At 42.6% G+C, this 24,639-nt stretch overlaps 2 protein-coding genes across 2 annotated transcripts in view; one reads left to right on the forward strand and one right to left on the reverse strand.

Annotated features, from left to right (window-relative positions):
- LOC115105267 (SH3 and PX domain-containing protein 2B-like) overlaps window positions 1–21,542 on the forward strand; it is an 83,608-nt gene extending 62,066 nt beyond the window's left edge. Inside the window, 10 exon segments of the mRNA XM_029627072.2 lie at window positions 1,304–1,339; window positions 2,906–3,037; window positions 3,435–3,536; window positions 9,098–9,215; window positions 9,398–9,612; window positions 16,255–16,301; window positions 16,468–16,593; window positions 16,779–17,887; window positions 17,889–17,948; window positions 17,950–21,542. Coding sequence (XP_029482932.2) covers window positions 1,304–1,339; window positions 2,906–3,037; window positions 3,435–3,536; window positions 9,098–9,215; window positions 9,398–9,612; window positions 16,255–16,301; window positions 16,468–16,593; window positions 16,779–17,887; window positions 17,889–17,948; window positions 17,950–18,442 — 2,438 coding nt within the window. The 3' untranslated portion in view covers window positions 18,443–21,542.
- A 437-nt stretch (window positions 21,543–21,979) lies between these two features.
- The window catches only part of LOC115105266 (serine/threonine-protein kinase 10-like), a 41,744-nt gene continuing 39,084 nt past the window's right edge, over window positions 21,980–24,639 (reverse strand). The window contains exon 19 of the mRNA XM_029627069.2: window positions 21,980–24,014. Coding sequence (XP_029482929.2) covers window positions 23,874–24,014 — 141 coding nt within the window. The 3' untranslated portion in view covers window positions 21,980–23,873. The remainder of the gene's footprint in view (window positions 24,015–24,639) is intronic.

Below are 24,639 nucleotides of genomic sequence, written 5' to 3' on the forward strand. Positions count from 1 at the left end.
TTAGGCAAAATTGTGAGTGAGCACACTCCCTTGGCTGAGAAGCAACCCCACACATAAATGGTCTCAGGATGCTTAACTGTTGGCATGACACAGGACTGATGTTAGCGCTCACCTTGTCTTCTCCGGACAAGCTTTTTTCCGGATGCTCCAAACAGTCGGAAAGGGGATTCATCAGAGAAAATGAATTTACCCCAGTCCTCAGCAGTCCAATCCCTGTACCTTTTGCAGAATATCAGTCTGTCCCTGATGTTTTTCCTTGAGAGAAGTGGCTTCTTTGCTGCCCTTCTTGACACCAGGCCATCCTCCAAAAGTCTTCTCCTCACTGTGCGTGCAGATGCACTCACACCTGCCTGCTGCCATTCCTGAGCAAGCTCTGTACTGGTGGTTCCCCGATCCCGCAGCTGAATCAACTTTAGGAGACGGTCTTGGCGCTTCCCGAACTTTCTTGAGCACCCTAAAGCCTTCTTCACAACAATTGAACCGCTCTCCTTGAAGTTCTTGATGATCCGATAAATGGTTGATTTAGGTGCAATCTTATTGGCAGCAATATCCTTGTCTGTGAAACCCTTTTTGTGCAACGCAATGATGACGGCACGTGTTTCCTTGCAGGAAAACATTGTTGACAGATGAAGAACAATGATTCCAAGCAGCACCCTACTTTTGAAGCTTCCAGTCTGTTATTCAAACTCAATCAGCATGACAGCATGACAGCATGATCTACAGCCTTGTCCTCGTCAACACTCACACCAGTGTTTACGAGAGAATCACTGACATGATGTCAGCTGGTCCTTTTGTGGCAGGGCTGAAATGTAGTGGAAATGTTTTTTGGGGATTCAGTTCATTTTCATGGCAAAGAGGGACTCAATTCATCTGATCACTCTTCAAAACATTCTGGAGTATATGCAAATTGCCATCATACAAACTGAGGCAACAAACTTTGTGAAAATTAATATTTGTTTCATTCTCAAAACTTTTGGCCACGACTGAAAACTCAGAGGTTCTATTGCCTCTGGCAGAGAAAAAAAACGGTGTGTTGTTTGCATCCATCTGTTTACATTTCTCAGTGGGGATTGGAGCGCCCTCTAGCTGTATTGTTGCATACTCTCCATTATTTTCACTCTAGATTGCTATATAAAGATGTAAGACTATCATTATTACATTTATTTGAAGCTAGATACACACCACTACTTCTACATAGTGTTTTGTTTCAGAGTTTTGCCTCTTCTTTTTTCATCTAACCAACCCATATATTTTCCATCCATGTCAAGTTTCAATTTCAATTTCCTTCATTTTCCTCCATCAGGGATTGTGGAGAGAGCGACTACTTTCCTAAAGAGAGGTAGTAACAGATTCATGCTTGGCCATACTTTTGTATGTGACCCCTGGGTTACTAGCCCTCCGTTAGGGGCCCTTGGCTGTTGGGCCTTTTAGCTGGGACGTGGCTCTGAGGTGGGTCTGGGCAGTGCGGGGTAGAGCGGGGGAAGGGATAGCCTTGTATGTGATTCAGCCAACGCATCTGTCTCTATATCAAGCTAAAGCAAATACAGGTCTGGGACCAGGCTAGGGACAGGTGGGGTAGAGAGGGCAGGGTGGGGCAAGCTTGGTGCTCACTCTGTGTGATGTGCATGGCGGTGTGTTAGTTATGTCAAGAGGGCACCAGATGGTGTGTGTCTGACTGCACACCCTGCCCAACTCCCTTGCTCCTGTGCTGAAATCAACCCTGTCTTGGTTGTGGGAAATAATCGTCACCTTGATAGATGTGCATGCTGTGCCACAACAACAACAACATTACCATCCTCATTCTGTGTCATTGGCTCTTGGGGTATCAGACGTGACAGTTGTCATAATCTATAGTATCTAGTTCAAGAGACGTGATGCAGGATGGTTTAAATACAAAGCTCCATCTCTGGACAATTATGCATTTAGAGGATATTATGAGTGCATCACACTCTGCATCCCCGGGGGTAGCTCTGGTTGTCATCCCATCAAGGGTACATTACAGAGCAGGCCCTCTTGTTGTTCTGACCTACAGCATTGTAGTAGTCTAGGTGTTGGGGTGTCCTGGTGGCGGGTTGTCTCTGTATCTCTGTGGCAGCCACGCGGTTGATTAGCATAACCCTCCTTCCTATCCTGTCGTCTGTCATAACATCTCCCTCTCTCTGCTCTCTGACCACCATTTTATTCTTCCGTCTCGAAAACCATGCCTGCTTCCTCTTCATCCTCATCCTCTATCTGCGGTGGTGTGGCTGGTAGAGAGGTCAGATCTACAGTACCAGTCAAAAGTTTGGACACACCTACTCATTCCAGGGTTTTTCTTTATTTTGACTATTTTCTTCGTTGTAGAGTAATAGTAAAGACAAAACTATGAAATAACACATATGGAATCATGTAGTAACCAAAAAAGTATTTAACAAATCAAAATATTTTTGATTATTCAAAATAGCCACCATTTGCCTTGATGACAAGCTTGCACACTCTTAGCATTCTTTCAACCAGCTTCATGAGGTAGTCACCTGGAATGCATTTCAATAAACAGGTGTACCACAACATTCTGCAGCAATACACCATCCCATCTGGTTTGCACTTAGTCCCACTATCATTTGTTTTTCAGCAGGACAATGACCCAAAACACACCTTCAGGCTCAAAATATGTGGGAACTCCTAGTGTGCAAAGCTGTCATCAAGGCAAAGGGTGGCTACTTTGAAGAATAAAAAATGTTTAGATTTTTTTACACTTTGTTACTACATTGTTCCAAATATGTTATTTCATAGTTTAGATGTCTTCACTATTATTCTACGATGTAGAAATTGTAAAAAAATAAAGATAAATCCTTGAATGAGTAGGTGTATCCAAACTATTGACTGGCACTGTACATGTATGTGTGCTCTGTGTCCCTCCCTGCAGGAGACTCCACCTCAGCTGACCCTCTGCTCCTAGACCAGTATGTGGCCGTCACTGACTATGAGAAACAGGAGAGTTCTGAGATCAGCCTGCACGTGGGACAGACGGTGGAGGTCATCGAGAAGAATGAGTCTGGTACGAGACCTGGATCAGATGGCGGCAGACTTTAGCTAAATGACTGAGGGTTGCGTCCCAAATGACACCTGTTTATATAGTGTTGGCCCTGGTCAATAGTAGTCCACTATAAGGGGAATAGGGTACCATTTGGGACATGAGTCCTGGCGGCCTTAACGTGTTTTATAAAACAACCCCCCCCCCCACCCCCCCATCAACTGAAAGAATGTTATCATACTTGAATGAACCTGAGATACAGGTACTTTAATGTGTACCAAGACGACTGCCAAATAGCAGCAGCATAATGCTATCACGTTGTCCTCAGATCCTTCCAAATAGCCAATACAGGACCTAGAGAGAGCCTCTGCTGTGTGACGGACTCTTCTGTGTTTGTGTGCGTTTTGCTCTTTGTGTGCAGGTTGGTGGTTTGTTAGTTCAGACGAGGCCCAAGGCTGGGTCCCTGCCACCTGCCTGGAGGCCCAGGATGACCCTGACGACTTCTCCCTTCCCGGCGAGGAAGGTAACTCGCTCCGTGTGTCGCACTGCCCTAGGCCACATTAAGTCAAAACATAGGCCTACTGTAATTACTGATCCCATTGGCAGCCATAAGGAGCAGCTCACAGTCAAAACTCAAGGTTTGCTGCCAAGTCATTATGACGCAAAACAGTGTGTCCTCATTGATTAAGATGTAGGAGAAATGTGGAACTGTAATGAATTAATTTTGGAAGCAGGATCGTCTTGAAATCGTTACATTACGTAATGTATGTGGGAAAATGACCTCTGACTGTCTATCACCTTCACCTGTCTCTGCCCGTCGATGATGCTGCGTTCATAACCAAGGGGGAAGGTGGTAAATACCAGTTGTGAAGTTGGATGCTATCACGTGCTTTGAACCTGTTGAGAAATGCCAATTGGCTAATGGCCAACAAGCTGCATCAACTATAAATAAGAAATACAGCTATCATGCTTGTAAACAAATTATACTGTTCAAAAAACATATTAATAGATTGCTTTTTTATATAAATAATGTTTTGTTTAAACTGTGGAAAATGCTGTTATCAAGGTCATCTCCTTAGTAGGTGACGTCAGAGGTCAGCATGTGGGAGAAGTCGGAGCTTTGGGATGATACATGCGTTTCCCACTAGTAATTTCGAGTTCCCAATCGTATGTAGTACATTCCACCTTTGGTTATGAATGCAGTGTTCGAACCAACCATAGAGATAAATAGAGGACTCTAGTGCCCAAATGCCCTTTTTAGCATGGAGTGCCATTGAGGACTTCCTATGGGTTAAGGAAGGATCACATAATTCCATCTGGGTCAACAGGGGGGGGGGGGGGGGGTCAGCCAATTAATTATGCTTGTGAGCAAACATTCCATAACTGCAGGTGGCAATTAATCGCTAACCTTGTTTGTATACTGTAGCTGTTCAAACAACACACTCCAGATGGCAGTATGCACCTTTTCAGTTTGTTTACCAACTCATAGAAGTAGAAGAAAAAGAAAAGCCAGTGCGCTCACAGAGGCCATAATGGGGCAGATACAATAAAGAGTCCTCTATAATCTTCTATGGAACTAAGAAAACAGAGCCAGCGTATTTACTTCCTGTTTACTTACTTCCTGCTGCCCACTGTGCTCTGCTGTCAGTGTCCCGGAGATACTGGTCACTGCCGAGCCTTGTGGGCCGCCGGCGAACGTTAGGGGATCTGTTCAGCACAGGCTTTGGGCAAGGTGGAGCGCACGACTCTTTTCTCCCTTTTCTCTATCTGTGTGTAAAATGTAATGTTTAGCATGAAAAACCCATGCATGACCAACCCAAGCCTAAGACTGAGGCAAGACATGCATGTGTGGCATGGATTGTAATGGATTCTACCTTTATGTTGGTATGATTTGTTCTCTCGATGGCATGCTGTGGAGAAAAACAGTTTCTCACTTTTACTGTTATTTCAGTGACATATGACATTTTAGATTAGTTATAAAAACAATCCATAACCGGTCCATTTTAGGTCTACTGAATTAAAGTGATTGTTACACAAATATTCTATTTAGAAAGAACAAACAATCTGTTACAAGTGAAGGGCATTTCCATGTAAAAGGACCCATGAGCACCAACATGTGAGGTTCATGTCAAATGGAAGCTAAGAGTCTATATTTTTGGGAAACGAAGGCATAGATACATTTGAGCCATTTTCCATCTTAAAAATGTGGTATAATTAAAAGGCTTTGATTTCTGAATAAACAGATGGGAAAAGGGATCTTAGAAAACATCTCGCAGAAAAATTCTTAAAAGGAATCAGAAATGCATCGAAACACAATGTTGACATACAGACCCCTGCCAACTATAATAAAGACTTTTATATTTAGCTTTGGAGAAATTGTTTACCTTCTGTAAGTAAAAACTAAATATTGCGTAGTGCCTTGTAATTATGTTACCAAAAACCACATACACTCCATGACCAGAAATATGTCGACACCTGCTCGTTGAACATCTTATTACAAAATCATGGGCAATAATATGTAGTTGGTCCCCCCCCCCCCTTTGCTACTGTAACATCCTCCACTCTTCTGGGAAGGCTTTTCACTAGATGCTGGAACATTGATGCGGGGACTTGCTTCCATTTAGCCACAAGAGTATTAGTGAGATCGGCCACTGATGTTGGGTGATTAGGCCTGGCTCGATGGCTGTGTGCTACATTTTATACACCTGTTAGCAACGGGGGTGGCTGAAATAGCCAAATTCACTCATTTGAAGGGGTGTCCACATACACTGTATATACAAAGGTATCTTTTAAGATATTTTCGCTCTCTTGTGAGGGAGGATAATGAAAGTTCACAGAAGTAACACGTATTGGTAGACCTACCAATTAGTTATAATGATTTTACTGATGCAAATTCTGTTTATGAATTATGAAGTGATTCAAATTAAACGGAATTACTGCACCTGAATTGGCTACAATGGGAAATCATAATAGTCACAAATCACAGTTGGGTCACCTGCTACTGTCCTCCCTTCCACTGGCATACTGCTGTGTCCAGCTCATACATATTTTCTGTGACTGTTGTTTGGTGGTCAAACCAAGAGTGTTAAAACTGAGTCTGGAAAACCCCTCCCTCTCTCTCCCTCTATCCAATTAATATCACCTCTCCCAACTCTTACTGACACCTACCCATGTAACCCCTCTCTTTCCATTTACTGTAACCAGTTTCCTCACCCTCTGAGCACCGACTGACACCGGACATGGAAAAGTAGTTGAAATTTGGTCGGTCTACCCTGGCCTTGATATTAACGTCCACAGATGGACTGGACCAAATCTGAACCCAACACAGACGCATGTTTCACAAGTCTGGATAGCATAGTACAGTGTTACTGTAGTTCAATAACCAAAATATATATTGAACTCAAGGTGCCATGTCATAGCTTACACCCCATTCTTTCTGCAGACATCTTTGAATCGTAATTTGGAGCAGATATGTAAGATTTTACCGTAATCTGTTACACCTGCACAGTTCTTCCACAGAATTAGTTTTTTTGTTACAAAAAAATAATAGAAATTGTTAAAAGTAGTCCGTGTGGATATAGTTCTATTGTTAAACCTTTATATCAATGTTTTTTTGTTTGGCATACATTTTAAAGTGAAAAGACTGAGTCAAAGCGCAAATATGTTACTGTGCAATTGCCCTGAACTCCTAATGCTAGCGTAGTTGTAATTCTGTCTTGTGTCTCACTGATGTTTTGTGTTGCATGATGTGTGTTGCATGTCTTCTCACTCCACAAGTTAGATCCCGCCCAGGCTCTGTCTACAAGGAAACACTCGCTGAAAGCGTTCAACTGATTACTAGTTTAGGATCTGGGAATGGTGTACTGGGGGCTAACACATTACATCCACTAGCAGGTAGTGGGAGACTAGGTTCAGAAATTCCATCCAATAAATGTAAAGAAAGTTGCAGCTTATTTACGGCATTTCCATACAATTTTGGAGAACAGCCAAAAACAAACATTGTTTGCTGCAGCTTCACCTCAGTCAATCTACAAACACGTAGCCTATTAGCTATACAATTAGCCGCTATCCATTTACTCAGGACCGGGATTAAAAACAATAATTTCATACGTCCAGAGGGATCTGTTAGAGGAAAAGGGTATTTTATTAACAAACGGTAAACCGATACATTTTGCTTCACCAAAATAAGACCCTAGACATTTATTGGAAAGGAGCATCAAACTCATACCATGCACTTTCACCACCCTGTGTTCATCATCAATGTATTTAATCTGTAGCCTATAAACAGCATGGTTTCCCGAGGCATATTGGGAGGACCACAAACCATGTCATTGCGTGACTCCAAGTTTACTTCAATATGTTTATTATATCGATATTTGCTCATAAAGGCGTTTCCACCACCATTTCTCGCATAATTAATTTTACCAACACAAAAATATCCTACCATGTCAAACTAACAAATGTGTCCGCATTTGTAAAATTATACTGGGATTTCCTGTTTCATCACAGCTGTTGCTTTAGTTGCATCAAAACTGGATGGAAACGTGGTTACTGAGTGACAATTAACAAGAGGAAAACTGCTGATGCACAACCAAGTTTCGAAAATTGCACCTTGTGTATTCTACTATTGTTACTCTCAACAGTAAGCTAAGATCCCCAGACTGAGTGCCTACATTTTTTTTTTTTTTTAATTATGAAAAAGTTTATTTGGATTTCATAAACAATTGTCCTCATATGTAGCTATGGCCCTGGGTAGGTTATTAGGATGTGGTATAAAGATAGCATATCTAAATAATGGTGTGTATGGACAGTATATGAATAGAAAGTGTGTACTGTACATAAGTGGGTAAAGCAGATTGTAAACATTATTAAAGTGACTAATGTTCAATCACTATGTACATAGGGAAGCAGTCTCTAAGGTACAAGGTAGAGATGCATTTATATGAGTTGTACTGTATTTACATATACTTGCACTGTCTAGACTGCCTCATTAACTACTGTTGTTGTCATCACTTACTGCTGCATAACTCAACAATTGTGTCAATAGCAGGATACTCTCAAATTTACAATCTACACGTTTGGCACTAGATCAGTGAAGAGCACTTTTTGCCAGTCCTGTCTGGTCCCGCGACGGTGGGTTTGTGCCCATAGGCGACGTTGTTGCCAGGGATGTCTGGTGAGGACCTGCCTTACAACAAGCCTACAAGACCTCAGTCCAGCCTCTCGGGCAGTTGTTGTTGCCATCCTGTACCTGTCCCGTGGGTGTGATGTTTGGATGTGCCAATCCTGTGCAGATGTTGTTACGTGGTCTGCCCACTGCGAGGACGATCTGCTGTCCGTCCCGTCTCCCTGTAGCGCTGTCTTAGGAATCTCACAGTATGGACATTGCAATTTATTGCCCTGGCCACATCTGCAGTCCTCATGCCTCCTTGCAGCATGCCTAAGGCTTGTTCACGCAGATGAGCAGGGACCCCGGGCATCTTTCTTTTGCCGTTTTTCAGAGTCAGTAGAAAGGCCTCTTCAGTGTCCTAGGTTTTCATAACTGTGACCTTAATTGCCTACCGTCTGTAAGCTGTCAGTGTCTTAACAACCATTCCACAGGTGCATGTTCATTAATTGTTTATGGTTCATTGAACAAGCATGGGAAACAGTGTTTAAACCCTTCACAATGAAAACTTTTTTTGCTGAGTTTAGATGTAATGGAAAGACAATGTATTCCATTGAGCCAATTTCAGCCATTACCTGGGTGTGTTTGACAGCTCGTTACAAACGTTTCCGCAGTCATAATATTAAACGGGAGAAAAACGACAGGCACAAGCAAGCGTATGAAAGAGTCGCATGAGTAAAATGAAAGCAATTAACCCAGCGAGATTTGTGACAGGTGAATTATTCACCACTCAAACACAGGAAATAGATGGCTAAAATAGACCGATCCTCAGATAGGAGGGGCATGTGCGTTGCTACATAATGTGCTGTCCCTGCCAATTTGTTGACTCCCATCTGCTTGATTGACATTCTTTTAAAAGTTAGTATGCAAGATGAAAAAGACATCACCTAATGTCATGTGTTCTTTGCCATTTCCAGAGGAGAAGTACACCGTGATCTACCCATATGCAGCGCGAGACCAAGATGAGATCGACCTAGAAAGTGGCATGACGGTGGAGGTCATGCAGAAGAACCTTGAGGGCTGGTGGAAGATCAGGTAAAACACAATACCCCAGAAGTGTGTCTGTATACAGTGAATGCATGTTGGCTCTGTGTGCATGTACATTTCATTGAGTGTGTGGATCAGAGTTGGTTGCTTGTTTCTACTAAATAAGGCCTTTGTTGTTGTCTCTCTCTCTATTGAAGCTGTGAACGTAACCTCTCTGCTGCCCTCTACAGGTACCAGGGACAGGAGGGCTGGGCCCCGGCGTCCTACTTGAAGAAGGCCGACATCCTGAGCCAGAAGCTGGTGGCAGGGGCAGCGGGCCACTCCAGCACTAACGACCTGGACGGATTCTCTAAGCAGCAGAGTCAACAGAACCAAGCCAAGGAGAGCCGAGGAGACAACAAGGATCAGAAAGACAAGGGCTTCTCTCCCTTTGCCAAGCAGCACAGTGAGTAGGAACTAGAAATGTAAACAACTAACTAGTTTAACAACAAACAGCTGTAACGCTCTACTTAATGCCTGCAGGTAGGCGTTATTAAAATACATTATAAACCCTATAAGATATAATAAAGCATTATACATTATGCAGGCTTTATTATGCAGGCTTAAGTAGTGTTACCAAGACGTCCCATCTGTATGAGGGATGCTTCCTCAGTCTCCTTCCTGCGAGGCTCTCTAAATCAATGCCTGAGTAATGTAAAACATCCCCTTTTTATTCCTACAGTGTGTAAGTAATTGAGGAGCTGAATGCTTTCCACAACTACACCTACAGTGAGGATGCATTACACATCGCGTTAGAGCCGAAGTCCCCAGTCTCCAGATTTAATTAGTCTACATCAAACAGTGCTCTCTCCTTTCTCTCTCTCTCTCTCTTGCTCTCCTTTCTCGCTCTCTTTCTATGGTCTCTCTCGCTCTACTCAGTAATCTCTCTCTCGCTCTCTGCCAACTGGGCACCAACTGGCTGAACCAATGTTGTTTCAAAGTAAATTGTCAATGTATTGTGACGTGGAATCTACGTTGGATTTGCAAAAAAGTCCTCAATTGTCGTTTTGAGGGTAATTTTTTTTTAGGACAGGATTATGTCATGGTAACCATTTTTCAGCAAACTGTGTATAAAATGTTAAATGTTTTCCTTTGAAACAACATCAGATTTTCACATTATATCCACTACAATAATAAAACAACGGGCTGGGCGGCACCTCCTACTGGAGAGTTAATCTACAGCTATCCCTTTGGTCTCTCATCCAGGGTTTTAACTGTCACGCTGGTATGAAAAGTCGGGAGACAGACGCAGGAATGCGTAATAAAGGTTTTTATTAAGCCCCAAATTACAGCGTGCCATGTAACGGCACGGGGACGAAGACCAAACAAACACGTAACAAAAGAGCAAGGAGTACCTCGAATAAATAACACAAGCGCCGAATGATTATCACACGGGACGAGACCCATAATCATCTGCGCAATCCACAAGGGCACGAAAGCCCAAAACACATAACACAGGTACTCACACGCACCAACAGACATAGTAATAATAATGGACACCCCAATGGAAACCAAATGTCATGACAATAATGACTTTAAAACAATCAGAGTTTAATGGCTATGATAGGAGAAAAGTGAGGATGGATCAACAACATTACTACACAATACTAACCTAAATGACAGAGTGAAAAGAAAGAAGCCTGTACAGAATACAAATATTCCATGCTACATGTTATAGGTATGCTTTTCATCGGCAAGGACTAGGGAAAGACATGGCATAGAGCTAAGCACAGGCATAATCCTCGCAGAAAACCTGGTTCAGTCTGCTTTCTAACAGACACTGGGAGACAAATTCAACTTTCAGCAGGACAAATCTCTGGCTGGGCCACTCAAGGACATTGAGACTTGTCCCGAAGCCAGTCCTGTATTGTCTTGGCTGTGTGCTTATGGTCATTGTTTTGTTGGAAGGTGAACCTTCACCCCAGTCTGAGGTCCTGAGAACTCTGGAACAGGTTTTCATCAATGATCTCTCTGTACTTTGCACAATTCATCTTTCCCTCGATCCTGACTATCCTGTCTCCCAGTCCCTGCCACTGAAAAACATCCCCACAGCATGATGCTGCCACCATGCTTCACCGTAGGGATGGTGCCAGGTTTCCTCCAGATGTGACGCTTGGCATTCAGGACAATGTGTTCAATCTTGGTTTCATCAGACCAGAGAATCTTGTTTCTCATGGTGTGACAGTCCTTCAGGTGCCTTTTGGCAAGCTCCAAGCGGGCCGTTGTGCTTTTTACTGTGGAGTGGCTTCTGTCTGGCCACTCTACCATAAAGGCCTGATTTGTGGAGTACTGCAGAGATGGTTGTCCTTCTGGAAGGTTCTCCCATCTCCACAGAGGAACTCTGGAGCTCTGTCAGTGACCATCAGTTTCTTGGTCACCTCCCTGACCAAGGCCTTTCTCCCCGGGCGGCCAGTTCTAGGAAGTGTCTTGGTGGTTCCAAACTTCTTTCATTTAAGAATGATGGAGGCCACTGTGTTCTTGGGGACATTCAATGCTGCAGACATTCTTTGTTACCCTTCCCTAAAACTGTGCCTCAACACAATCCTGTCTCAGAGGTCTACGGACAATTCCTTCGATCGCATGGCTTGGGTTTTTGCTCTGATATGCACTGTCAACTGTAGGACCTTATATAGACAGGTGTGTGCCTTTCCAAATCATGTCCAATAAATGTAATTTACCACAGGTGGACTCCAATCAAGTTGTAGAAACATCAAGGATAATCAATGGAAACAGGATGCACCTGAGCTCAATTTCGAGTCTCATTGCAAAGGGGTTGAATACTTATGTAAATAAGGTATTTCAGTTTTTTTATACAAATATTTCTAAAAATCTGTTCGCTTTGTCATTATGGGGTTTGGTGTGTGGATAAAAAAAAAATCAATTTTCGAATAAGGCTGTAATGTAACAGGTGGAAAAAGGGAAGGTGTCTGAATACTTTCCGAATGCACTATATTTATACTGAACAAACATATAAATGCACCATGTAAAATGTTGGTCCCATGTTTCATGAGCTAAAATAAAAGATCCCAGAAATGTTACATACGCACAAAAAGCTTCTCTCTAAGAATGTTGTGCACAATTTGTTTTACATCCCTGTTGGTGAGCACTTTTTTGCCTAGATAATCCATCTACCTGACCAGTGCGGCATTTCAAAAAGCTGATTAAATAGCATGACAATTACACAGGTGCTCCTTGTGCTAGGGACGATAAAAGGCCACTCTAAAACGTGCAGTTGTCATTTGGCATGCTGACTGCAAAAATGTCCACCAGAGCTGTTGCCAGACAATTGAATGTTGATTTCTCTACCATAAGCTGTATCTGTCATTTTACAGAATTTGGCACTACATCCAACCGGCTTCACAACCGCAGTTTGCTGACGTCAACGTTATGAACAGAGTTCCCCATGGTGGCGGTGGGGTTATGGGATTGGCAGGCATAAGCTACAGACAACAAACACGAATTGCATTTTATTGATGGCAATTTAAATGCAGAGATACTGTGACAAGATCCTGAGGCCCATTGTCGTGCCATTCATTCGCCGCCATCGCCTCACGTTTCAGCGTGATAATCCACAGCCTCATGTCGCAAGGATCGGTACACAGTTCCTGGAAGCTGAAAATGTCCCTGTTCTCCCATGGCCTGCATACTTAGACGTCTCACCCTTTGAGCATGTTGTTTGGGATTCTTTAGATCAACGTGTTCCAGTTCCCGCCAATATCCAGCAACTTCGCACAACCATTGAAGAGGAGTGGGACAACATTCCACAGACCACAATCAACAGCCTGATGGATGTGTCGCTCTGCATGAGGCAAAATTAAAGTTAATATATTAATAACTTTAATTTTTGCCTCACTCCATTTTAACCAAAAGTTAAGGTTAAAGAAAAGGACTAAATCAAAATCAAACTTTGCGTGAAGTGCATTTAAAGTTTGATTTGACTGGATTAAGTCCTATTCTTTAACTTAGATTTTTCGTTGAGATGGAGACGTGAATCCAACAGATCAATGATTCATTTGTAGACAAACATCTCCTTCAATATCCAGTATCTTCTGGTTGGATAATTCATTCTGTGCCACGGACTTAGTCTGGCTTTAATTCCAGTTTGCCTACAAATGTAATAATTAATATGTTGGATTCACATCTTCATCTTCAAAAATCTAAGTTAAAGAGTTGGACTAAATCAAATAAGGTTTGACTCTCTCTGAAAACCTAATGACAACTAAACCCCCAAAAATAAAAAATGTTTTTATCATTGGAATTTGGTTGTGCTTTACATCTCCTCCTTTAAACGTTGATAATTGGTTTTGTTGTCAACCTTACACAATTCAATATTACTTTAATACAGTTAATAATTTTAGGCTGTTAACTCCATCTTAAATTAATGTGACAGTATGTATTCAATGTTAAAATGAGTAACGCGCCCATGGCCACATTTGAGGTTATTGTAACTCTAGATATCTTTATGTAATCGTAGAAAGTATGCATGTTCAAGATAATGCAAGGGTCACAGGTCTGTGGAGATCTTCACAATTGCTGTGATAATCTGTGCAGGATCTCGAACCGCATTGATCACTTGCACTATGTACTTTTAATGTAATCTCAACTGCAATCCAGATCATGTGGTTCTGCTATTAGATGAAGCACAGTGATAAACACATTAAGTTGTTGTATAAATAATCGAAATATCTGACATTGTATTCCTATTTGAACTATGTTGTGCTTTTAAAATGGTTGAAAGAGCAGTGATAACTAGGGATGGCACAATTACAGGTTATTACCGGTTATGGATGAAGAAAGCCATGAATATAAAATAAGTCACGAACAGCTCACTGAATACAGGACAGCCAGGCATTCGTGTGTTTCTGCAATAACATGGACTCTTAACAACGTGATGAAACCTTGTTGCCCCTTGCTGAAACAAGCAAGGTGGTGTAGCAAACGATGAATAGAATGGGCTTGGAACCTCTAACCCTGGCCATTTTGATTGGTAAACCCATGGGTATACTTACAATGACTGCCTGGTATTGTGATGGAATAAACTCCAGGTAATGTAGAATGTTCATACTAAATGTAGCTTGTGTATTTTGTTTGTAATGTCAGTTGAGTTGAATCAACAAATCACAGCACCTATGGGCAGAGACGAAGAGTCAAAGCAAGAAGTTTTACTCAGCCCAGAATCTGTCCACAAAATTTTTTTTTTTTGAGTAACGGGGTCAATGAAAAGGTTTCGAATTTGGTTAACAAATCATTTATTTGCTACGTGACGCTTATTCGATCGAACTGACGCATTTCGGCAACTTTGAAAAAAAATACTTCATATCGCCGTTGTGCCTGTTGTGATAAAGTATTACATTTTTTATTTTTCATCGTTGGCTGATTTGCTCTCAGCAAATACTTCAGCATTTTAAAGTAGATGTTTAGTTTTTATTCACCTTTATTTAACTAGGCAAGTCAGTTAAGAACAAATTCTTATTTACAACAATGACCTACGGGCAGAGCAACAGATTTTTACCTTGTCAGCTCGGGGATTCGATCTAGCAACCTTTCGGTTACTGGCCCAACGCTCTAACCACTAGGCTACCTACCGCCCAACTGAGCTGAGAGCAAATCAGCCAACGATGAAAAATAAAAACTGTAATACTTTAACGTGGAGCTAGCCAGAGTGAGTTTACGAACACATCCTTTGTATCAGTGCCATTATAATGTCTGTGACAGCGTCATTTAGGCTACTCTGATTTCCGAGCACTATCATCTTAGTGTACCAGAGTGCAGAATAACTCATGAATTTACAAACGTGCAACACCCGTTGAATGTGACTGTTGTCGGCAAGAAAACGTCATTCAATCATTGCCAGTTGCACAGTTAGTCACTAACACTCTAGATAACATACAAACAGCCTAACCAGCTCTGCTAGGGCGAGTAAAATGGTCAGTGAGGTGTTCTCTCATTTGTTTCTGGAAGTAGCTAACAAGCTAGTCAACTTTAGACAGTTGGCGCTTGACTGGTGTTGAGGTCAGAACACTCAGATCAACCCTACTCCATAGCCAGAGCGTCCAGTGTGCGCTCTGAATGCTCGGAGAGCGAATCACTCTGAATTTACAAATGACTCAGAGCGCACTCTGACACAATGGAGGCAATTTACAAATGCACCTAAAAAATAAGATCTCTATGGCCTGTTGTTCACACGCTTATCTGCCCTCTCATTGGCCAGAACGGTCTACACCTGATCTTGCCGCCTCCCGTCTGCCTTCCATCTTTGAGGACATGTATTTCCGTTGTTAGAGCGGTCACTTGACTATCTTGTCAATATAATAATAGACCGTCTTTGATAAGGCTACACTCGAAATGGCCACCAGTCCACCCCTTATGCAACCATTGACTTAAATGGGGACACCCGTTCAATTCATTCCATTTCTATGGCAGCACATGCAGTCAGGAAAAGTGTGTCTAATATTGTTTTATATTTTTTGCTATTCAAACGGTTATTACAGAAACCCATGACCATTTGCATCATCCTATGACTTCACAGCCCTAGTGATAAGACATTTAGATGACAACTAAACCCCCCTGGTATTGTTTTTCATTTCGAATTTGGTTGTGCTTTTAGATGGTTGAAAGCATAGTGAAAACACATTCAACAAACTTCTGTCTTTATGAGTTGCTGAATAAAAGGTTGAAATGTCAGAGTAACACAACCAAACATTACCAAAAATGTCCACATTGAAATGACGTGGTGTGCCCAGTGGGTAATCTCGCTCTCTTTGGGTCTCTTCAATCTGTATGGCAGAAGTTCACCTTTACAGTGTGGTTGAAATTTAAAGGCAATGTTCCCACTTTAGCGGAGACTGCATTCACGGTAAACGCTGCTAATGTCAGCGCAATCATCACCTTTTAAATTTAGGAATCTTTTCAGATTGAATAAAGCCCTTGGATTCCCTCTGTCTGGAACTAATATCTCCTGCTATGAACAGTCGATGTCAATGCAGGCAGTGATTTGAGACTGATGAGGTGTGCTGTGATAAGGTTTCCTCTGCCTCTTCCTCTACAGAACAAGGGGCTAGACAGAGACCACCTCCACGCAGGGATCTCACCATCGTAAGTACCCCGGCTCCAACCAGTTAACCGCACAATGAGACGCCAACAGCACTCATTAACAAAGACATTTGACCAAATGAGTTTTGCATTGTTTTGTGTTGACCTGCCTGACAAAAGTCAAACCTGATACTGACTTACTCTTTCTTCACACCCTCCCTCCGTTTAGCCGAGGGGGCAGAACCTGCCCAAGCCACCCACCCCTCCCCAGGTGGAGGAGGAGTTCTATACCATCGCAGACTTCCAGACCACCATCCCCGACGGCATCAGCTTCCAGGCTGGGGTCAAAGTGGAGGTGAGACTCGTCACATCTCATCACACATTGGTAGATGGTTATTGCTTGAATGTGAACAGCCTACGAAATTCAACCTAGAGACCCGTTTTTGATTGAATGGAAGGGCATGAACTGCTTCCCCTCAAAATGCTGTGTATTGATTCCTGATTCCTTGAATCCTCACTCATCCCATTTCTGTTTTTCAGGTGATAGAGAAGAACTCCAGCGGCTGGTGGTACATTCAGATTGAAGAGAAAGAGGGCTGGGCCCCTATCACCTTCATCGACAAATACAAGAAGACCAGCTTGACTCCGCGCCCCAACTTTCTTGTACCTCTGCCCAACGACTTGGTCCAGCTGAAGCTGGAGGATGGCACTGCTGGCGGTGCGGGGCAAGAGGACAGCTGGTCCAAACCGCTGCCAGACGAACCCACGGCGGGGAGCGAGTCCGTAGCCCGGCCCAAACTCAGGGACTGGAAGTCCAGCGCCAGTAAGGCGACGTCTGCTTTTTCCGGTCCCCTGCCCCCAGCCCCGTCTGCCCCACTGACTGAGGAGAAGCCAGCCCTGCCACCCCGCAGGGAGTCCATCAACAAGAGCACGGACATTGAGATTACTGTGGAGAAACCCAGGCCAGACCTATCCAAACCCTTGCCTTTGAAAACCCCTGCCCCGGGGGTCATCATGCCCCTGCTCACCCCCAAAGCTGCCCCCTTCAAGCCAGACAAGCCCCCCGAGCCCAAAAGAGAGGTCACGAACAAACCTCTGCATTTGAAGAATGAGATGGGTTTGGAGTGTGGCCACAAGGTCTCCGCCAAGGAGGTGAAGAAGTTCAACCTGAAACCTGTGGCTAAGCAACCACCCAAGCCCATTCCTGATGCACCGGAGGAGAAACCAGAGGCCATCGGCCCTGCACTGTTCATGAAGCCTAAACCCATAGTCCGGCCCAAACCCGTCCCAGCTGCCAAGCCAGAACCGCCAGCTGAGAACAAGCTGGATATCACCAACCTGAGGAGCAAGCTGAAGCCTTCAAAGCCAGCTGAACCAGGCTCTGGATCAGCAGAGCCAAGCCAGCAAAACGGCGCTGCTCCAAACAACGGCCCTAGCAACGCTCTCCCCAAGATGCCGCCGCCCAACCTCCCCCCTAATAATGCTTTACCCAAGATGCCTCCTGGTAATGTACCCCCCAAGATGCCCCCTCCAAATAATGTTCTCCAAAACATGCCGCGTCCCAACAGCCCCCCTCTCAATGCACTCCCCAAGATGCCCCCGGCCCCCAATGCTCTCAATGGCAAGGCCAGCGACGAGCCCAAGTTCCCCCAAGCAGCAAAACGGCCACGGACAAGTGAGCCAGGATGTCCCCAAACACGCCGTCGTCCCCCAAAGAACCTCCAGGGAGGCCAGCCGTCCTCCCTAGGCGACCCCCTCCACCCAAAAAGACCTCAGAGCCATCCAGCCCCACAGAAACCAAAGCTCCCCTGAAAGAGCTCCCAGACACCAAGCCTGCTCCCCCCCAGCTCAGCAGACCACCTCCCCCTAAACCCAAGGCCTTCATGCTGCCCCCACCTAAAGACAAGGACAAGGGGGAGCCCAAGGCGAAAGTGCCTGTGGCCCCAAAGCCCCTGGTTAAGATTGAGAAACCAGGCCCTCCGAGGGACAAGCTGCCTCCTCTGATCAAGGATCCCAGTAAAGAGGAGCTGTTCTTGGCCGTGGCGGACTTTGAGGGCGACGATCAGATGGGTGGCTTCAAGGAGGGCACCGTGTTCGAGGTGATGGAGCGGAACAGCAGCGGCTGGTGGTTTTGTAAAAATCTAGGAGAAGGGCCAATGAAAGAGGGCTGGATCCCCTCCAATTACCTGACCAAGAAACCCTAGGTAACAGGTTCTGTTGGCCTTTTTAATAAAAATATGACTAATTGTATTTAATTAGCTTTTTATTTATAGGTACCTTTTTGATTGAGATTTGTTACTTTGTTAAATTCCATTTGTTTAGCAAGAATGAACCAGCAATGTTTGTCTTTTTGCATATTGTTTAGTTCTTTTTTTGTACTTTTTATCCTCGTTACAAATTACTAAGCATAAAATCCGTAACAAGCAAATGTTCCTCATGTTGTTCACCTATGTTACTCAACAAGCCTATAATGTCATTTTATGATACAGTAAAATGTTATCACAAGCTTTGTAATAGAACAGATGAATGTCTTTCCAAGCCTTCTAGAAGATTGTGCCTCAGTATAGTGCTTTAAGCTTAAATATATGCAATTTAGCTTGTTAGTTTCTCAGTTAGTATATCAAAAGATGCTTAAGTCTAATGAGTGGAGTCATAACTGACAGTGCAATGCATTTGGAAAATAAATCAGACCATACACCAGAGGAACCAGGGTCTGTATCCACAAAGCATCTCAGACTAGGAGTGCTGATTTAAGATCAGTTTTGCCTTTTAGATCATAATGAATAAGATTACATGGATAGGGGGTACCTGATTCTAGATCAACACTCCTACTCTGAGAATCTTTGTGAATACTGGCTGAGATAATCACAAGACAAACAGCCAAAACCAGCCTAAGGCAGGCCATGGATACTCAAGATTCCTCAAAGAACACCCCCTCCTCCACTAAGGCTGCAATGGAGGTTACAATGAAGAGTTCAAGAGGACATTTTGGCTTTCAAGTACTAAAATATTAACACTTCAAGCAACGTTTTTGACGAGTGCTAATACTAAACATTTATACAGATCTTTTCAGGTTTGTGAACGCGTTTTTTTTCTTTCGGGAACTGCGTAATACTGATGCGGCTGATTTCTAACAGATGTGCACTTTTCAGATTATTCAGCCGTTCAGACAGTTCAGGTTTGCAATCTGGATTACCAAACTGGGGGAGTGAGCCTGTCTTTCAACTCACTCTTGAACGTTGTAATAGAATGCACAAAGTGCAATTTTAAAATTAGGCAGTGCATCAGTTTTCCTCTTGTCAGTCATTGCATACCTTAGAGGTATTTATAATTGATCAGAAATGTCCAGTGAAAAGCTTGGGAACCCCCTGGCTTAATAGACCGATGGAGAGGAAGTTTAGAATGTACAATTGAAAGCCACAAGCCATGTTTTAAAACACTCAAATAAGGTTGCTGCAAGACTTTGGGAGCTGCATTGTATACCAGGGTTGGAGTTCAACTCCTTTCAGGAAGGACTGAATTGAAATGAAAATGGACGCTTTCCCTGGTGTTCACAGTACAATAGGTGGAAACCACCCTATTGATTTCATAAACTGTAGGTCTACCATTATCAATACAACCCCTAAATATGAGAATTGACCTGCGATTGATGCAATAATAATAAATATAAACAGTGTTACTGGATCACAAAAAAAAGGTGCTCAAATATAAAAATTGTGATAATTCTAAAAAAACATTTACATTAGTGTTTTGACTGGTTTCAAGCACAGACTTAGCAAAAGTTAATTTTATCGTACTTCCAGAATGAAGTCATGTCAGCTGTCGTTTCCTTTTCACCCTTTGCCAGGTCTGGTTTGCCGTAGTTGGAACTTAATCGTGCATTGTTCCTACAGCCGAAGTAGTAACATGTGTTTCCCAAAACACCACGCAGAGAGAACATTCAGCAAGTGCGTCGTTGGAACATGTCGACACTATTAGGTTCGAAAGAAAGATAGCGGATCCTAGAGAAGCGCTTTCTCCATTCAAATTTGACCTTTAAAATAATTGTCACAATACTGGACTACAGATCAGCTCCTAGAGAGATATCGCCTATGGTTGCAATTATCGAGGTGGCCTATTATAATGGTTACCCGTTAATGCATTACATCAGATTTGGCACATCATTGCAATAATGTTCCTACACATTACATCGAGGGAAATAGCAGACAGTAGCCTACAATTAGATAAATAGAACATGATATTGATTTAAACGTGATCGAAATACATAAGCAAATGTAGTGTGTACTCATTTAGTCATCTTGGTTTTCATTTGAAGCATATTTTGTTACAATTGCAAAGACATTGCCCACTTTGTAGCCTATTTAAAGTTATAGAGATGGATAGAAATCGATTGATTGTGTGTTTAACGGAGGTCTTCTGTGTATAAAGCGACGTGGAAGGACAAAAAAAAAGCATGTAACGATGCACTTGGCTTTTCAAGTGGTGTGAGGCAGTCGGTAAATAGGCCCAACAAGCCTTTAAGTGTGACTAGTAACAATGGCTACTACGAAGGATCTAACGAACTTAGCCTTAAGATACTTCTGGGAAACTGGGCCATGGTCATGGAGAAAGAGGGTTGGTCTCCTAGGAGACACACTGACAAGGCTGGGAGTGCCTGTAGCTCAGGTTAATTGGAGAATCTCAGAATATGGTTGATCTGATTCTGCTCCTAGTTGCTTGGATACTATGTTTTTCCCATCCCCCTCATGTTAAAGTACTAGGTCCAATGCTGTGTGTCAGGTCCCTAACCAGCATTAAAATCATAAGTAACTTGGAGTTTTCCGGTCTTTGGCAGTGTGCATAGTACACAAGTAATGATATTCATGTCAGATTTGTAATGATCAACACTAGTGTCAACTCATTGAGTGAGACCTGACAGTTAGTGGAATGTGAGTGAAACCTAGATTGGGTTAGGGTATGGGTTGGAAAGACATGCATTCAACAGTTTGGTTACTGAAGCATAAGGAGAGGCACACAGGGATGTGAACACTACAATAAAACAGTATGGATTGTCTTATTGCTTTAAGTAATGCTTTACCCTAAACTGGTCAATTTAATTTGAAAATTAATTTATAAAAATAAACTGCTCATTCTTTATTCTTTGAGATATGCAGCATAAACACCTTTCCCGCTGACATATTGCGCATATCCCATCTTAGTCCTGTGATGTATTCGTAATACTTGTGTATTTCCCCTCATGGTTCTCTTTCATATTAAGTCAATTAAACATTTTTTTTTTTAAAGTTACATGGTATCTTGGTTTTCCTTGGAAATGTTCCTTTATTTTGAGGAAACGGATGCAACCTAGATCAAGAGTTAACCGCTGATAGCAGACACTCACGTTGATGTTTTGGCCGTGTAACTGCATTGGGGCTGTCAAATCGGTCGAGAAGCTGCTCTTCATTGTCATGAAGCCACACCCATCCCACTCGCTTTAGAAGTTCAGAACATGTAGGCTATATAGAAATGACGCTCAAATTGAAAATCAGTCAACAAAATGAGGATTTCTATCAGCCTAATCTATGTTTAACTTACAGATCACATTCCAATGCTTGAACTTATAAACAAGGCTGCATGGGATTTCTCTTAAGGCAACGTATGCTTTAGGTATAAAGCCGGGGGCCACGTGGATTTGACAGTTTATGCGGGTGTCGGCCATTGCGGCTCTGCTAGAATCTAGCCCTTACTTGAGGACAAGCATAGACATTAGAACGTTTGCATTTATTAGACTCATGTACAACAATGGTTCCTTCTGCTGAACAGTCATTCACTCACACCCCTTACAAAATAAACTTTAAAAAAAAAGGTAAACAGACAGAAAAAGACAGTCATTGCAAATGACAACAGAAGAGAGAAAAACAAACAAATTAAAATACATCTTGAGAGAGTAGTTGTACCTGACAGTTGACCAAATTACTGTAGATTAACACAGCGCTGTCAAACCCATTCCATGGAGGGCCTAGCGCCTGCTGGCTTTTCCTTTGAATTAAGACTTATACAACCAGGTGTGGGGAGTTCCTTACTAAATCAGTGACCTTCATTTATCAATCAAGTAGAAGGGAAGAGCGAATATCCGCAGCCACTCGGGCCTCCAGTGATCTAACAGGTCTAATTGGTCAAGAAAACAAGCCCCATTTTCAAAAGCAGCAGGATACATATTAACTGCAAAATAGCTCCGATGCACTACCTCATAACTTAATATACTCCTCAGTGCAAAGAAAGGCACATTTAGTGGAGGAAAAATTACATATTGCACTTTCGTTAGCAGACAGTACATGTATTATCAACAAACAATGGAAAATAAACCCAATACCTTTAATTAAATGTAAAACTTATCTCTTAAGATTCCTACAAAGACAGTATTCCACTTTGCCTTTTAATTCCCATCCAGTGTGCTAGTATTGCCTTTACAGTAAAAATGCAGCACAGAAAAACATTTGAGACATGAACACAATCAACTCAAAAAAATATCCATTTTCTTCAACCCTCGAATTAAAAAACTAAAATAAATTGGACTACAAATGACTTTTCCCTGACTTCTCCTGTATTCATTACGTGTTTAAGCTTATCTCATCAAATTGTAAAACTAGGGCTCTATTCTGATCGAAAACAAGGGCAAATGATCTGAGCATTTTAATGCAATTTTAAGTTAATATATAATACAATATGCCATTTAGCAGATGCTTTTATCAAAAGCGACTTACAGTCCAAGTTAGTTAAACTGATTTCGCTGGGAATTCTATTAATTCACTGTGTTAACAGAAAGAAAGTGAATTCTGAAGATCATGCTCTGTGCTGATCTTTGTAAAGTAATAAAGAAATGTCAAAAGAAAATTTGTCAACTTGATAGACTCAGCAAAAAAAGAAATGTCCTGTTTTCAGGACCCCGTCTTTCAGAGAATTCGTAAAAATCTAAATATATTCACTGTAAAGGGTGACTGTTTCCCATGCTTGTTCAATGAACATGCACCTGTGGAACGGCCGCTAAGACTAACAGCGTACAGACGGTAGGCAATTAAGGTCACAGTTCTGAAAACTTAGGACACTAAAGAGGCCTTTCTACTGACTCTGAAAAACACCAAAAGAAAGATGCGCAGGGTACCTGCCCATCTGTGTGAACAAGCCTTAGGCATGCTGCAATGAGGCATGAGAAGTGCAGATGTGGCCAGGGCCACATTGCACCTAAACTACTACTCCTCAACTGACCCTCTTTGGGATATGGGATGCATCGCCCCACCACACCCTTCTAACTATTAGGTTAGTCTCATGCTTATTGTGTAGACAAACCAATGGGGATCTGAGTCAATTTGGTGCTGTCGGCAATATTAATAAGAATGAAAAAGGAAACACTGCATGGATGAAGAACACCCTAACTATCAAGCAGCCTGATGCACATGTGGAGTTAAAGACAATCCTCAAAGAAAATATGACCAATCTGAGTTAATAAAATGATAAAATCTTATAAACAGGACTTAAAACATAACTATTCCTTAAAAATGAAATAAAAGTTCAGGAGGAATGAGGAAGCTGACAGTGGTCCTTCTGGGCATGGTGTGGGATAAGGGTGTTTGGGGGTGGGGGGGGTGAGATGCCAGTCTACGTTGTAGAGGATTCAGAGTAAGGGAGGAACTTGGTGAGTTTGTTTGGGGAGCTGGGGCTCAGGCACTCAGAGTTCTCACTCATCTTAAAGAACACCTCCTGTTCCCTCTTCCTCTGGGTCAGCTCCTCTTCCAGAGCCTGGGAGAGAGGGGGGAGGGAGAGAGAAGAAAGCGAGAACAAGGGAGAGATAGGAGGGCGAGAGAACGAGAGATGGGTAGAGAAAGACACTTTTAAAAAATGATCGCCAGCCATTTCAAACTTTCTGCTGAAAAACAATATACCAAGACTAAATAGAGTCCGTACACAAACTTGAGAGGGGCAAGTTGCAGTTGAAACAATAACATATACTCCCACCTCTGTGTTGGTCAAATGCTGGGGGATGGGCCTGGAGAAATAACCACTCAAATTCACAGACCGAGCTATGGATGCCAGGACTGACCATCCAAGATACCCAAATGATAGTTAAGTATTTGAGGCTAGACAGCATATTTACATTTAAAATGTTTACAAACGAAGTAAAAACAAGTTTATAATTTGGGATTTTATTTTTGAAACGGTGCGATTTGTTTTGATTAGCGAATGAATCCATGTGATTCGGTTTGTCACGACGCACTAATATTGTTTAGCATAAAACTAATTCATTTTCCATTCTAAATTCAAATCTGCTGCTGGTGGAGTTTATGAGCTGGGGCTCTCTGAGCAGGATCTGCCTGAGCTGACTTTTGTGTAAATTATGTATGTACTATGTAGGCACGTGTGACTA

This window comes from Oncorhynchus nerka, linkage group LG22 (assembly GCF_034236695.1).
Source record: "Oncorhynchus nerka isolate Pitt River linkage group LG22, Oner_Uvic_2.0, whole genome shotgun sequence".
Classification (NCBI taxonomy): Eukaryota; Metazoa; Chordata; class Actinopteri; order Salmoniformes; family Salmonidae; genus Oncorhynchus; species Oncorhynchus nerka.